Source organism: Lycium barbarum, chromosome 8 (assembly GCF_019175385.1).
Source record: "Lycium barbarum isolate Lr01 chromosome 8, ASM1917538v2, whole genome shotgun sequence".
Taxonomy (NCBI): Eukaryota; Viridiplantae; Streptophyta; class Magnoliopsida; order Solanales; family Solanaceae; genus Lycium; species Lycium barbarum.
This window is the reverse complement of record NC_083344.1, coordinates 104,387,502-104,401,657: the sequence shown is the minus strand read 5'-3', so window position 1 is coordinate 104,401,657 and position 14,156 is coordinate 104,387,502. Positions and strand designations below refer to the sequence as shown.

Below are 14,156 nucleotides of genomic sequence, written 5' to 3'. Positions count from 1 at the left end.
TCTTAGTAGAATCTTAATTTTGGTTATGTAACTAGCTTCCACAACGATACCTACAGGTAGAGGCGGAGCCAGGATTCGAAGCTTGTGGGTTCGGAATTCTAATTCTTTAAAGTTACTGGGTTCTTAATTAATAATTTGTACATATTTGACAAAAATTTTAATACAAATATATGGTTCGGACAAAAGCTACTGGGTTCGGCCGAACCCCCACCCGAAGGGCTGGTTCCGCCCCTGCCTACAGGGTGTTTTCGTTTTATTCATCTAGTACAATGTGTTGATTAAAGTCATCATTCTAGGCAATCCAACATTCGTCGCCCCTTTCTCATGGTAGCAAAGATCAGATTGGTGGCAGTGGACTCAAAAGTGGAGACAATGGGTGTGTTTGGTATGAAAAGAAAAAAAATTAAGAATGTTTTTTTCAATTTTCTCATGTTTTGTTGGTCAAAAATTCACAGAGCCAAGTATCAGGACCAGTTAGTTAGTTCCGCGAACAGGGCCAATGATGTAAAGGCATTTTTTCCCAACATCCAAGTTCCTCTCCATCTCTCTTTGCCAAGCTAGAGTGCAGATCACTTTTCACTTTCTCGTCAATCGATTGGTAGTGTTGAGAAACCTAACGAGCAGGTATGTGCTTGCGATAAAATTATTCCATAGGACTACTGACCCCTTAAATGTGTCGTGTTACAATCCCACAACAAACAAAGTAATGGGCAATACCACCAAAGCCAATTATTGGCCTCGTGATGTATTACTCTATGCAAATATCTGTAACACTAATAAGATTAGGGTATAAACAATTCCCTCAACACAGTCAAATCTTTTTACTTACAACTCCTTCAGTTCCATCATGAGTAGGATTTCATAAGCCATAGTATACAGTATGACTAGGTTGACAAGAAGCTCCCTTATTTTTCTTTTTTCGTTCACCATCTTTAATAGAAGAAAGACAAAAATATAGTTGTCGCGGGTTTTCTTTCAAGTTTCCAAGGCAGTCATCTTACATATGGGACATGTATTCTTCAGCACTAACCACTGCTTAATGCAATTAGTATGGAATTCATGCCCACAATCCAACATGCCCATGATATCTCCAGCTGTGTATTCCTCCTGATTTAATCGCAAGAAATAGGAAAAACTTTAGCTAACAAATCCGCCAAAAAGTTTCTTCCAGGACAACTATAACTCTGTTATGTGAAAACATGAGGTAAGATTCTTACCTGACATATAGAGCAAGGTTCCAAGTTGGATGAGGACCGTCGGCGTACAGACTCATGCTTCCGCTGTTTCATGTTGACCGAAATGGTTTCTTCACTCAATCCTGTGTTTACATTTCCTATACGTTCTTCCAATGCCAATAGTTCCTAATAGACGAAGCAATCAGTGAGACCTGCACCTAGAAATTTAGCGACAAGAAAACGAAACTACATTACCTCATAGGACATATTATCAACGTCCAGCCTCATGTCTCTATGCCTATCATGGAACTCAGCAACTCCATTGATAAAAGGATCAACCAACATAAGATCCTGAGAAAGGGTCCACAAAAGTCACCAGAAATTCCATTCACCAGTAAGAATTCAGCATAAAGTAGCCAAGAAAAATTCAGCTATTCTAATTGGCAGTCAGTATCAAGTTCATCAGTTGGCAGTTGGATCAGGTAATGAGCATTTTTATAAAGAATGTAGGGTTGAAGAGGACCCTGTCCAATGAGGAAGTCTGGATCAAGGAGCTCTCTTCTAAAAAGGAACGAAGAGTTAGAACCTTGATGATGAAAAATTAGATGCAATTAGATCTTGTCATCGAGACTTAATTAATAGTCTGTTTGACCAAGCTTCTAAAAACAGCTTATTTTAAAAAGTACTTTTGTACTTTTCAAAAAAGTACTTTTGGCTAAAAGCAGCTTGTGTTTGCCCAATTAATTTAAAAAAAAACTTTTGAGCAGCAATTAGTGTTTGGCCAAGCTTTTAAAAAGTGTTTCTATGTGTATTTTTCTCAAAAGTACTTTTCAAAAAAGTGCTTTTGGGCAAAAGCTATTTTTTTTAGCTTCTGCAAAACTGCTTCTGCTACTCCCCAAAAACACTTATTTTTTCCCAAAAGCTTGGCCAAACACCTCACTTTTTTAAAAATAAATACTTATTAAAAAAATAAGTACTTTTGAGGGAAAAATAAACTTGGCCAAATAGGCTATAAATGACTGGCTCCCAAAACTTAAAACCTCTTGGCAGGAAAACAAACGGAAAAATAGAGGAAGTTGGAAATATAACTTAATAGAAAATGCTGACAAATATTATCCATCCAAATTGCAATCAGAAAACTCAGACTTGTTTCTTTTAATATCGTTGGAAAACATCAAACTCACTCTATTTAATAACAAGTACTTTTTGTTCTCTTCCGGGCAATACTGTTTACCATGCAGGCCACATAGTTTTGGCTTAATACAGCGACAACCCCTTAAAACTTTCTAGCAAATTCCATTTAGACACTTGAACAAATGCTTTTTCCAATTGAGCACATAATAAAGTGCTCCTATTAAACACTTTTTGTTTAAATTTTGAAAAAACTTTTGCATGTGTTCTCAAGTGTCTATTAGGTAGTCAAGTTAACCACATAAAATATGTCATTTCCTTTAAGTATACGCATTAGCATCAATTGGAATAGGCATGAGGTTTTACGACTTATTGAGGCAAATGCATATAACTAAAGGAGGTGACACATTTTAAGTGTTTAACGTATTTACATAATGGACGGTTGAGAATATGCACTAAAGATTTTTCAAAATTTGAACAGGAAGTGTCTAATAGGAACATTTATTATGTGTTCAGCTGCTCAATTTGAACAAGCCTTAGTTCGAGTGTCTAAATAATTTGCTGACAAGCTTAAGGGGCTGTCGATGTATTAAGCCTATAATTTTCCTACCTTGCTTACCAGTATTAGGTAATGCAAATGTTTTCAAACTTTCAGGGATCTGATAAGGATTAAAAGTGTGTGTATACACACACTGCTCAGATAACAAGCTGCAACTCATATCTGCAAACTAATACATTCATTGGATAATTATAAGGATTGAAATAAAACCTCTGATCTCAAGTTTTCCACCCTCCGCATGGCATTCAGGACTTGACGAATCTGTTGTACATAAGTAGGAGAAAAGATTAATCAGCACTGACAAAGTGTACAATTCAGCAAGCAAAGTAAAAACTATTGGCAGTTTCAAAATATCTCATAATCAAGACATGTGGAAACAACACGGACAGATGCATAGGTTGGGAATCATTACAAATCAAATTCACAGATTGGACAAACTAAATAGCATGGTAAGCACAGTTATTTGTAAAACCATAACATATCAGTTGCAGTTGAGCCTACAGTGATCATTTATGAGTGCTAACAGGCCACTTCAAACTCATAGACCAAATAGTGTAGATGCAAACTTTTGACTTCTGACCAGGAGAAGTATTTGTGAGAATACTTCTACAATCCCATTATAAAGATACCAAGATGCTGATTGACGAGGAAAATTACTCGTTGCGTTTGTTCTCTATATTATGTAAATCCACATGCATGTTGAGGTCAGCACAAATCCCCCTATCCTAAAAACTATGAGTGACCAAGACTGCAGAAAAATAACCAAATAGCCAACGGGAAGTAAAGCAATTTAAACCAAGCAATAAATAAAGAGAAATCTTGAGGACAAAATAGCAATACGGGAGCAAATATCTTTACATTCATCATGCCAGACACAAGACAGCCAAGTTAAGATACCTACATAGATAACCAAAATACAACAATTTTAGATATTATTATGGAAAGCAAACCTCATACCAGTCTGTGTCGACCCCCAACATCAGCAGCTAAAGCACGCCAACCATCCACATCATCACCTGGATCAACCATCAAACTTGATCTAAGATGTGGTTGACGGCTACCACGGCTACTAGATCGGGAAGACATCACTGGCCCCTCTGAGGAAGAAGCAGCCGAAGGCAGCAGAGAAAAATGACCTCTCTGACTTCCAGACTCAGGCTCAACTGGTGGGAAGAGATTCCAAGGAGCAAATTCTGGTAATCCATGATGGCTAGTAGTTGCTGAGTTCTGATTAGCCCAAGCAGTAGGAGAATTGTGTGCTCTTGAACCAGGACCCACTGCAGAACTAGGACTGTTTCTAGAAGAGCTTGCGTTTGCAGTAGCTAAGCTCCAATTTGTGGGGTCAAGTACCATATTTCTTGACTCAGGAACAGGAACAAATGGATGTACCTCCCGATTATTTCTGATAGTACTGAAGTTAGCTTCATCTCCCAATGCAGCACCTCTATCTCCAGAAATCATTGATGAACTACCACCTCGTGAACTAGGAGGTAAATCCCAGGGAAGGGAGTGAAAACCTCTAGAATGACCTGGAGCATGCATCACATGAGACTGGCTTCCAAGGTTACCTGAATTCATTGGCAGTGAAAATGGTTGTCTCAAGTCCAAAGAGCTAGAGGCAGGTCCAGGCACATGGGCAGGGCTGACACTAGAATGCCCTACAGTAGTCCCAATTGGTGGTAAACCAGGTGTAATGAGATCCTGATTCACACGATTTGCTGCACCAAAATTTCTTGCAGAGCTTTCTGCAATTCGACCAGCACTTAAAGGAGGAAATATATCAGAGGCAGACATACTTGTACCAAGCCCATTTCTTGGATAAGTATTTTCCAGATAACCAGCATTCTGAATATTTGCAGCAGGTGATAGTATGTTTAAGCTGCTAGAAGCATTATAACTACTTGGATAGTTATGCTGTACAATGTTCTCAGGTCCTGCATTGGAGCTTGAACTTCCACCGGCAAAAGAATGTCCAGAATTACCTTCAATTGCCTTGCGCTTGACGGACGAACCCCACTTATCCATAGAAGAACCTGATATATCACTGGTCCGTGCCAAATAACCAGAACTACCTGTAGAGGTACCACTGTGATCAGATGCACCAAAAGCCGGAGGACGCTCCGCTTCTGACCTGTCAGATTTGTACGGAAGTGGAGGTACGCTTGTTCGCATGACCAGCCGACCATCATCATTATTGTATCCACCACTCAAATTAGCATTTACTGGACTATGATCCGAGGCAAGGTTTGACGATACACTAGGAGGCCTGCCAATTGGATGATTTCCACCATAACCGCTTGTAGAGAAGACACTAGAAGGTTCAAATAGCCGTTCTGACCTTGAATTAGTAATAACATAATCGTTCGATGAAGAAGGCCAGCCTTGTCCAATGCTCAAGTCACTGCCACGTGTGCAGTCATGCAAATTAGCAGTGGAGCTGGACTCACCTTGATCCCAGCCACTAAAGCTTTGAGCATAATAATTAACACCATTAACATAACTAGGATTTCTTCCAGCGGGAGAAAGCATGGAATTCGACAATCGATTTTCTACCGGACTTAGAAAGCTATCCCAGGAAGCTGTCGGATCCACGGAAGCATTATTTGAAACGGATCCCTGATTAAGATCAATAGTTTCTGGAAAGGAGTCCAAAATACTTCTGTCCCCTTGCATGTGGGCCAATTTTGAGAAACACGAGGGCCTTAAGAGCACCAGTGAAGGAATTATCTGAAAAGTCCAACATTAACAGAAGTTGAGAGCCAAAAAAAAAAAACGGAAAAATGTTACAACATAATCTAAGTGTTAGCTGTTCAAAAATTTATGGAAAACTGAAATGAATCATCTACTTCAACTATGTAAAGAATATGTTTAGATTATGCAAACATAGTGTATAGTAGTCACATTCTGAGAGAAAAAACATGATACAGCTGCAAAGCATTAAATGACATATACAAAGACAGCTTTAAGAAAGCTCTCTACATTCACATTACAGGACCAACAACGATCATTCAATTTTTTTCTCTAGTTTTGATGTGTCCGTGAAGAACAATATGAGCTATGTTATATGGAAACAAATGCGGCTATCTAATACATGTATCGATCGTGAAGTAGGATCATCATCATCAGAGGCGGACCCAGGATTTTGACGCAGAGGGGGCACCAATGACCACTGCCTTAATATAAATATGTCACTTATTATGTGAAAGTTTGGCGCGCAATTCTTTGAAAACTTAATAATTATGCTAAGTTATTGTAGTATAAAGAATAAACTTCAAAATTGGAAGAAACTAAAATAGGTTTAGAACGGAAACAAAACAAACTCAACAAAAAATAGAAATAAAGGTGTTGCAAGCGAGACTCGAACCTTAGGTGTCATATAAGGACCTAAAGGGCACAACAACCAAATGCACCAAAGCAATGGATATCTCTCAGGGGTCCTTTTAAATACATATACATTCTTTAAGGCATATATACCATATATGTACAGGGTATTCCCGAGGTTAGGGGGGATACGTGACCCCCCTCCTAATAGGGTGGGTCCGGCCCTGATCATCATCTAAGATTTAGGATTTGATGATATGAATAGAAGTTCATACAGATAGAGGGATACACAGGATCTATTTACTTGAGTTGCTAGATGATCAATATAATTAGAGTTGCTTAAAGAATGTGTTGAATCCATTGAAGCACCTGATTTAAGTGACCCCAACTCTTTTCTGCTTATCTGAAAAGAAATTAAAGCTCTAAAAGGGCAGCCCGGTGCACTAAGCTCCCGCTATGCGCGGGGTCCGGGGAAGGGCCGGACCACAAGGGTCTATTGTACGCAGTCTTACCTTGCATTTCTGCAAGAGGCTGTTTCCACGGCTCGAAAAAGCAACTATATTTAATATAATCGAATAATGCAAAACTTCCATCTAGTTTTATACTTCTCGCCTCTTGGAGTTGATACATAACTGCTTGAATAAGTCTTGCTTAAGACAAATTATTGTGAAGAAATCCTTTGTCTAATTATCAGAAGAATTTTTTCTTTTAAAAAGCATTTTCTTCAAAGAAGAAAAACAAAAAGCAAAAGCCAGCCGGAAGGTTTTTCTTGCCAAATCCAAACCAAACTTACTTCCACAATAGCCTACAAATTTTCAATGTTATCACCTTGACCCTCATTTTTTACCGAGTCATTTTGCTCTTTTAATTTTTCAGCTATGTTTCTGCATTACTGTTACGTTCAACAAGTTCCATAAAACTCCTTTAACATTAAGCTAATTTTCAAAAATATAAATTTACCATTTTTTTTCTGCTACATCTATGTTTTTTATGTTACAAACTTAATATTAGGCTAATGCATGTTCTTTTCAAAAATTTGGTCTTGATGTTTGCATAACATTGATGGAATTATTGACGGGAAGGTTTGATTAAGAGTTTTGCAAAGTAAAAGGTTGTTAAACATAGTTTTTTGTTTCTGGAAAAACATCCAATCGAACCCAAGTGTTCTCCAAAAATTTATTCAAAGGGTCATCGAAACACAAATTTTTTTCACAGAACTTTCTTCAACAATTTTTTCAAAAAAAAAAAAAAAGAGAGAGAGAGAGAGAAGCTATTTACCAAAAAACTGTCCTAACGTCACCTAAATACTTTGACTTGTCAAGTTATAGCAAGTACTAATAGTAATATAACCAGACATGCTATGAAAAATCAGAAGCTTTTTTCCTAATAATAAGTGATAATCAGTGGTTTGAAAAAACTCTTTGGAATAAAGAGCTTGAACTGAAACTGTTCAGCTATTATCAATTTTGGCTTCGTTGGCTGACATAAGCAAGTTAGCACTTACCAAATCTGCACCTTAACTATGCTAAAATATTCAGCCAAAATTTTGGGGTTGACCACAAAAGACAGCTGCCTGGACTAAATCTGAATCTCTTAAAGACAGCGCCCCAAAACATCCCCCTGCTTGAGCGATTTCTTGAAACATTCCTATCTGCAAATCTTCACTCGAGACAGACAAAAGTGTAAAGATGATGGTGTTGCTTAAAACCAAAAAAATGGGAAGATCCTCATAAGTAAAGTAAGCCTTGGTTGATGCGATTTACATATGCTACATGCAAGTCAAATTTTCACAGAGTATCCAATGAGATATTTCTTTAAAGTTAATCCACTGAATTAGCACAAATGAAAAGGTATGATTACCTCCTTAACAAGTGTTACGTCACCAGTATTAATCTAGAAGCTGCTAAATACAGTAAAAGAGTAAAACATAACTAAATTGCCAAAATGACTAGGAAAGGTTAAGACTTATACCCAAAAGTAAGGTGACTAGGAATGGTAAACTAAGCATTTTCAACTAACCTTTGTCTAGATTTTTCCTTTAAACAACCCCCAACCCAAAAGAAAAAAATAAATATGGATAAAGATAAATGTAATAAGTATTTAAAAAAAAAAAATCCCCCCAAATCCCAAAAGAAAAGAAAAAAGAAGTCTAGATTTTCCCTCTAAACCACCTCCCAAGCTCAAAAGAAAAAAGAACAATAAGAATAAAGGTAATAACTAACAAAATGGAAAATCAACAAAAAACTAAAAAGCAACAAGAACGAGCGCACTTCTTCGAAGTAAAAGGGACGAAGCACAAGGGCTTTAAGCAAAAAGCAAAAACAAAGTACTCGCTTCTTCCAAGTAAAGCACACAATTCAAACAAAAAATATCATAACCATCTCCTCCCCTCTATTCCAATTTATGTGATAAGCTTTCGTTTTTAGTTTGTCCCTAAAGGAATGATGCAAATTTAGATTTCCCAATTTACCCTTAATAAAATGATTTATAGCCATCTATGACTTGCTTTAAACCACAAGTTTCAAAAGTCTTTCTTTCTTAAACTCCGTGCCAAGTCACATACACTGGGACAGAGGAAGTAAGAAGTTTGTGCTTAATACTTGAAATAGCAACTAGCTTTAGAATCCAATATATAATAACGATAGTAGTAGTCAAACAACTAATTGTAAGCATCATGAACATATAAATTTCATTATTTCAATGTCCATGGAATGATAACTTTAACCACGAAATTGATTTTCAATTTTTTAATTAATCAACCATTTCCATCATCATATATTTTATTGTTAGTAAATGTACTAGGATAGAAGAAGAGAGAAGCAAACAAGAAGCTCAGAATAAGAAATGGCAGAGGGAGAGCGGGAGACTTGCAGATTAGAAGAAAGACAAAAAGCCTGTCTTTGAAGAAGAAAATTAAAAAAAGAACTGACAAAACACAAAAGTAGTATAGGTGTTACAAACTCGAGAAGAAGAAGATAATGTTGTTGCCAAAGAGAACATAACAGTACATGAAGAGGAGGTCTATTACTTAATAGAAAAAAGACCATTTTTCATTATTTTTCTCTTTTTCATCTATCATGTTGTATTATAAAAAAATGATCGCTTCTCCGTAGAGCATTTTACATCTCATTGTCCAAAATACATGTTTCTCCGATGCACATTGCTCACACATGACACATGAAGTGATAATCCCTTGCATCACACCACTCCATTCTTTTGAATATTCAAAAACATAAAAATGGAGTCATTACTCATTGGACAAAATGATTGTTTAAAAGGTAGGTACTTAGTGCTAAACTAGATGCTTAAGTAGTCCTAATGAATCGCTTACACAAAGTAGCATCACTAGCATATAAATGAAGTGATTAAGATCTTTGAATAATGAATACACTTTGGTTATGTATAAACGAGCACACCACGAGTGACGAGACAGATAAAACTAAGAAATTTATCAAAGTGAGGGGAGGGAATAACCAACGAATTCAGTGCGAATAACACGGTACAATTAGCACAAACTCAATTCAACAAAAGATGAAACCGTTCTGTCTCCCAGAGGAGAGACATAATCCCTGCTATTTCCCGATATTTAGTAGAAACTAGAATGTTCAAATGAAAAGTACAAATTTGAATGCTCATGCCTGAGAAAGCAATCATCAACACTATTCGGTATTTTATCAAAAATAATAGAAAAGTAGATTCCTCATACCTTATGTTAAGGATGGATATGTATATTACCCCCCAACGTTTAAATTTGTTTGTCTGGTTTTAACTTGGCACGGAGTTTAAAAGAGTAAAGAAGACTTTTGAATCTTGTGGCCTTAACTTAAAGATATGTACCATAATACCCTTTAATCTTGTGGTCTTAAACATGCCATGTGGAAAGTTGGAATTAAAAAGTTGTCAAAAAAGGAAAGACGCATTCTTTTCTAAACGGACTAAAAAGGAAAGTAAGACAATCAGAGGGAGTAACTTCCAACGTAATATACGATTCAACTACCTCAATTCCAAGTCCATTATATGAATCATATATATATGCTTTACCACTCTATTCAATTCCATTATATGTAAACACACAATAAGGGTTCTTTACATTGCACATTTCTAAGTAGAATAAAAAGACTTTTGAGCTGTCTAATAATAAAAAGACAAAATCCAGAATTTGCCACAAATGTGGGTGCAATTAATAATATCATAGCTTTGTAATTATCACCAAAACTCAACGACTTTGACCAATAAAGTCAAACAAAAATCCTCGATATCACCGACCAAGTTTTAGAATCAACTAAAAAACTCAAAATTAATCATCACCCAATTTATATTAATACAACTATTACAACTCAGTAGAATTACAGATCCTAATTATTGTTTTTTTTTTTTTTTAAAAAAAAAAAAAATCAACCAAATTATATTGCTAACAAGTGAATTCAAGGGAAACATACCAAAAAAAAGAACTTAGATAATTAATTAGAAGGTGGAAATTAGTGTATATATATGTATGAGCATAAAAATTAACGGGTCGATGAGACAACCTGAGAATCAAATGAATTAAAAGAGCAAAAACTAACCAGTGAATTAAAAAAAAAAAAAAAAAGGTGGAATTTGGACTATATATGTATGAAGAGGAAAATTAATGGGTCGAAGAGACAACCTGAGAAAAAATAATGGGTCGAAGAGACAAGGTTGAGAATCAGATGATCGGTTAAGTGACCGGAATTTCTGGGCAGAAACTTTGGTATAGAGGAAGAGAGGTTGCTTAGATTATTGGATTTGGTTAAAGTTAGATATGCATTTGGTGACGTTTTTGTTATATGGTGCTAGGAAATCAAGAATATGGATAAATGAGGAGCAAACTGAGAAAAATAATCATTTTGGGTGCTGTCAGCTGTGTGTGTAGGTGTGGTTCTTAGAGAAAGAGGGAGTAAGGGAAGAGAGGACCAAACAGAAGGATTAACCATTCATAATTGCCTGCCTATTTAATCTTTTATTTATTTTATTAGTGTACTTGCCCGCGCGCGATCGAGAAAGAATTTATTTTACACATATAAGAATCATAGATTTAATGAAAGAAAAATAAAAGATACAAAAAGTTTGACGTAAATAAATATAAATATAGATAATCTCCCCATTTAGTTTAAAGTATTTATTTCTTCCAAGGAAATAAAATTTTACAGATAAAAGTACAAAAAGTAAACACATGCTAATAAGCATAACAATTGTAGATTTGCTCAAAAGTAAGAGAAATATATGAAGAAGAAAAAAACGAAAAAAGGGTATAAAAGCATAACATATTTTTATATCTTAAACCTCTCTGAGAATATTGACTTGATACCCAAAAAAAAACAAAAATATTAAAATTTCAAAAAGATTACAAATCGAAAAGTACAAAGTAAAGCAATTTAAGAAAATTAATGATATTTACAGGTCGATCAATAAAACATTAAGGAATATTTTTAACGCCAACCATTTTTTCTTCTTTAATGCACAAAGATATTGAATACATTGTCCATAAAAAAAAATTATGAACACACATGCTTGTTAGCCGTGATGCTCTCTTTGAGCACATCGATCTGAAATTAAAAAAAAATTTACAAAAAGTTTATAGGAATGGATACCTCAATATCTGCAAATATTTTATAGTTATAGACTGTCAATTTTTTTTCTGATGATTTAAAATTTAAAAAACAAACTCGCGTGTAGTTGTGCAAGGGGAAGAGATCGGTAGGAATAAAAATCACATAGGAGTTTTAAGAGTTATGGTAGCTTTTGTTTAGTCATTCTTTTATATTGATCCCTTTTCGAATCTTAATAACATTTAGAATTTGTTGATTTGGTAGATCCTATAACAACAGATATACACCAACCCATAAATCTGTCAAAAAAAAAATTCAATCCAACCCTAATCGCATGTCACCAAATAAAATAAAAACTCATCCCAATTAGAGTTAAAACCAAACTTCTAAAAAGAAGAAAAGCGGCAATTGGACAATTGAACACTTGAGTTAAAAGGGAAAAAAATATACTCCTCCCGTCTCAAATTATGTGACTAATTTGGCTTTTATGTTGGATTAAATCAACTAAGTATTATAAAATTGAAATATAGATATCTTCTCATGTCATACGGCAAGATGTAGTTTAAAACTAAAATATTGATCAAACTTTACATAATTTAACTCTTCAGAAGCAAAAAATATCACATAAATTGGGATAGAGGAACTATACCTTTTCTAGTTTCTAATAGTTTTTAGAACAATCTTGTATTCGATGGTGTAATAATCTTCATACCAAATTATTGCTAAAACTCTCGTGAATCTTCTTCTGCAATCAAGACACGAAAGCCAAGACCCGTTAGCTTACCCCAATCAAATAAGTCAGGTTTTACAATCAGAGAGAGCAATAGTTATTATAAATAAAGATGGGAAGAAGATGATGAATGACGAAGAAATATAGAAATTTAAACTGACGAAAATTATAAACCCAGCCATACATAAAACGTATGAGTTATGGAGGAAAAATTCTTATAATTAAGTATTATGTTTTCCACATACACACGTAAAGAAAAAAAGATAGCGGAATAACACTTCATAGAGACAAAAACAGTAAGAGTATCTTTTAGAAAGGAAGAGAAAATGTGGACCTGGGAAATAAGAAACCCGGAAACTTTCAAGCTTCTTGTAACAGTAAATCGTGGGTTCATATGCTGGAAACTTCCAAACTTCCTCCCCATTTAATAAAGCAATTATTTCCTCCTCATTTAATCATGTAATTATTTAGCCACTTTTAAATTTTTAAAAAACAGAAAATTAGGAGAAAAATGCAAAAAAATCACAAAAAAGATAAATAGCAATGGAGGTCATAGAGAGGTGCCACATCACCTTGTCTATGCCTAGCTTTATATTATATATATAGATTTGTTTTCCACCCGGTGTCCACTACCTGCATAAGAGTGCATTCGCGCTGCGTAGAGCCTCATTTGGAGAGAAGCGCTCCCTACCAAAGGATTTTTTCATATCAGGGCTTAAATTCGAGATCTCTGATTAAGGAAGGAGCAAACCGTCCGTTGCACCACATCCTTTCGCCGTCTATTTAATCTTTTATAGCTTATTAGGAGTAGCTTTTAATGGTATTTTTAGCAATATGGACAAAATATACACTACTTTTACACTTTGGCTGTATATGTTGTGTATAGGTATGTATATTATATGTATAGTGTATGTATATTTAGTATAAAGTATATACTGCTGAATATATTTGACTTTAATTTTTCCTACAAATATAATATATATATATATATTAGTTTTATGCAGAACCTAACCTCATATATGACTCAATTAATCTTAGCCAAATGAAAAAGGAAATTTTAAGATAGTTTGGCTGGGCTTAGAGTACAATATTATAATTATACTTCAATTCCTAACAAATTGGATCGACTCAGAACTTTTTATGAATTGTGTATCTTTCATAAATTTTAACGATAAATTGGCATTGTATATCATCTAAGAGACCTAATTGGCATAAAATAATCGTAGCTTGTATATTTGGCATTGCATAGTCCTTCCGCAAACTTCATGACTATTACATTTAGCAACACATAATCGAGAAAGTGTCCGTTTAAATAGCTTCACAAATTTTAGAACCACTCTTTATTTGGCTTCCTAAAAATTTTCTCTCTTTCAATTCATCTCCCTAAATCTCACAAATCATAATTGAAAGTCTCTCAAAGCATATCCCCTAGTTCTCGCTATCATTATTCTTGTATCCACATATTGTATATGCTAAAAAAAATCGAGCTTTTTCGCATTGAATCGGGTGACCTAGGTGCTGATTTTTTTCCAGTGGTTTTGATCGATTTTTAAGGAAATTCGATAGCAAGAAAGCATGTCTTTTTAAAAAGTTGTCAAAATTTCTTCTCCGATGATGTTAATGACTTTGAAACTTGAAAACCGACAGAAGTTGGAGAAGAAAAGTAGAAA

General features: G+C 35.0%; 1 protein-coding gene across 2 annotated transcripts; it reads right to left on the bottom strand.

Moving 5' to 3' along the window:
• Window positions 1-687: 687 nt before the first annotated feature.
• Window positions 688-11,145, bottom strand: LOC132606508 (E3 ubiquitin-protein ligase MBR1-like). Of its 2 annotated transcripts, XM_060320044.1 has the most exons (7): window positions 10,835-11,145; window positions 7,691-7,845; window positions 3,823-5,592; window positions 3,076-3,126; window positions 1,431-1,526; window positions 1,218-1,361; window positions 688-1,107 (listed from the first exon to the last, which is right to left on the bottom strand). In XM_060320044.1, exons 3-7 carry the CDS (start codon window positions 5,536-5,538, stop codon window positions 976-978), a joined length of 2,139 nt encoding a protein of 712 aa, XP_060176027.1. In that variant the 5' UTR covers window positions 5,539-5,592; window positions 7,691-7,845; window positions 10,835-11,145; the 3' UTR covers window positions 688-975. The 2 variants fall into 2 exon arrangements, with proteins under 2 accessions (XP_060176027.1, XP_060176028.1); XM_060320045.1 differs by lacking the exon at window positions 7,691-7,845.
• Between the last annotated feature and the right edge of the window lie 3,011 nt (window positions 11,146-14,156).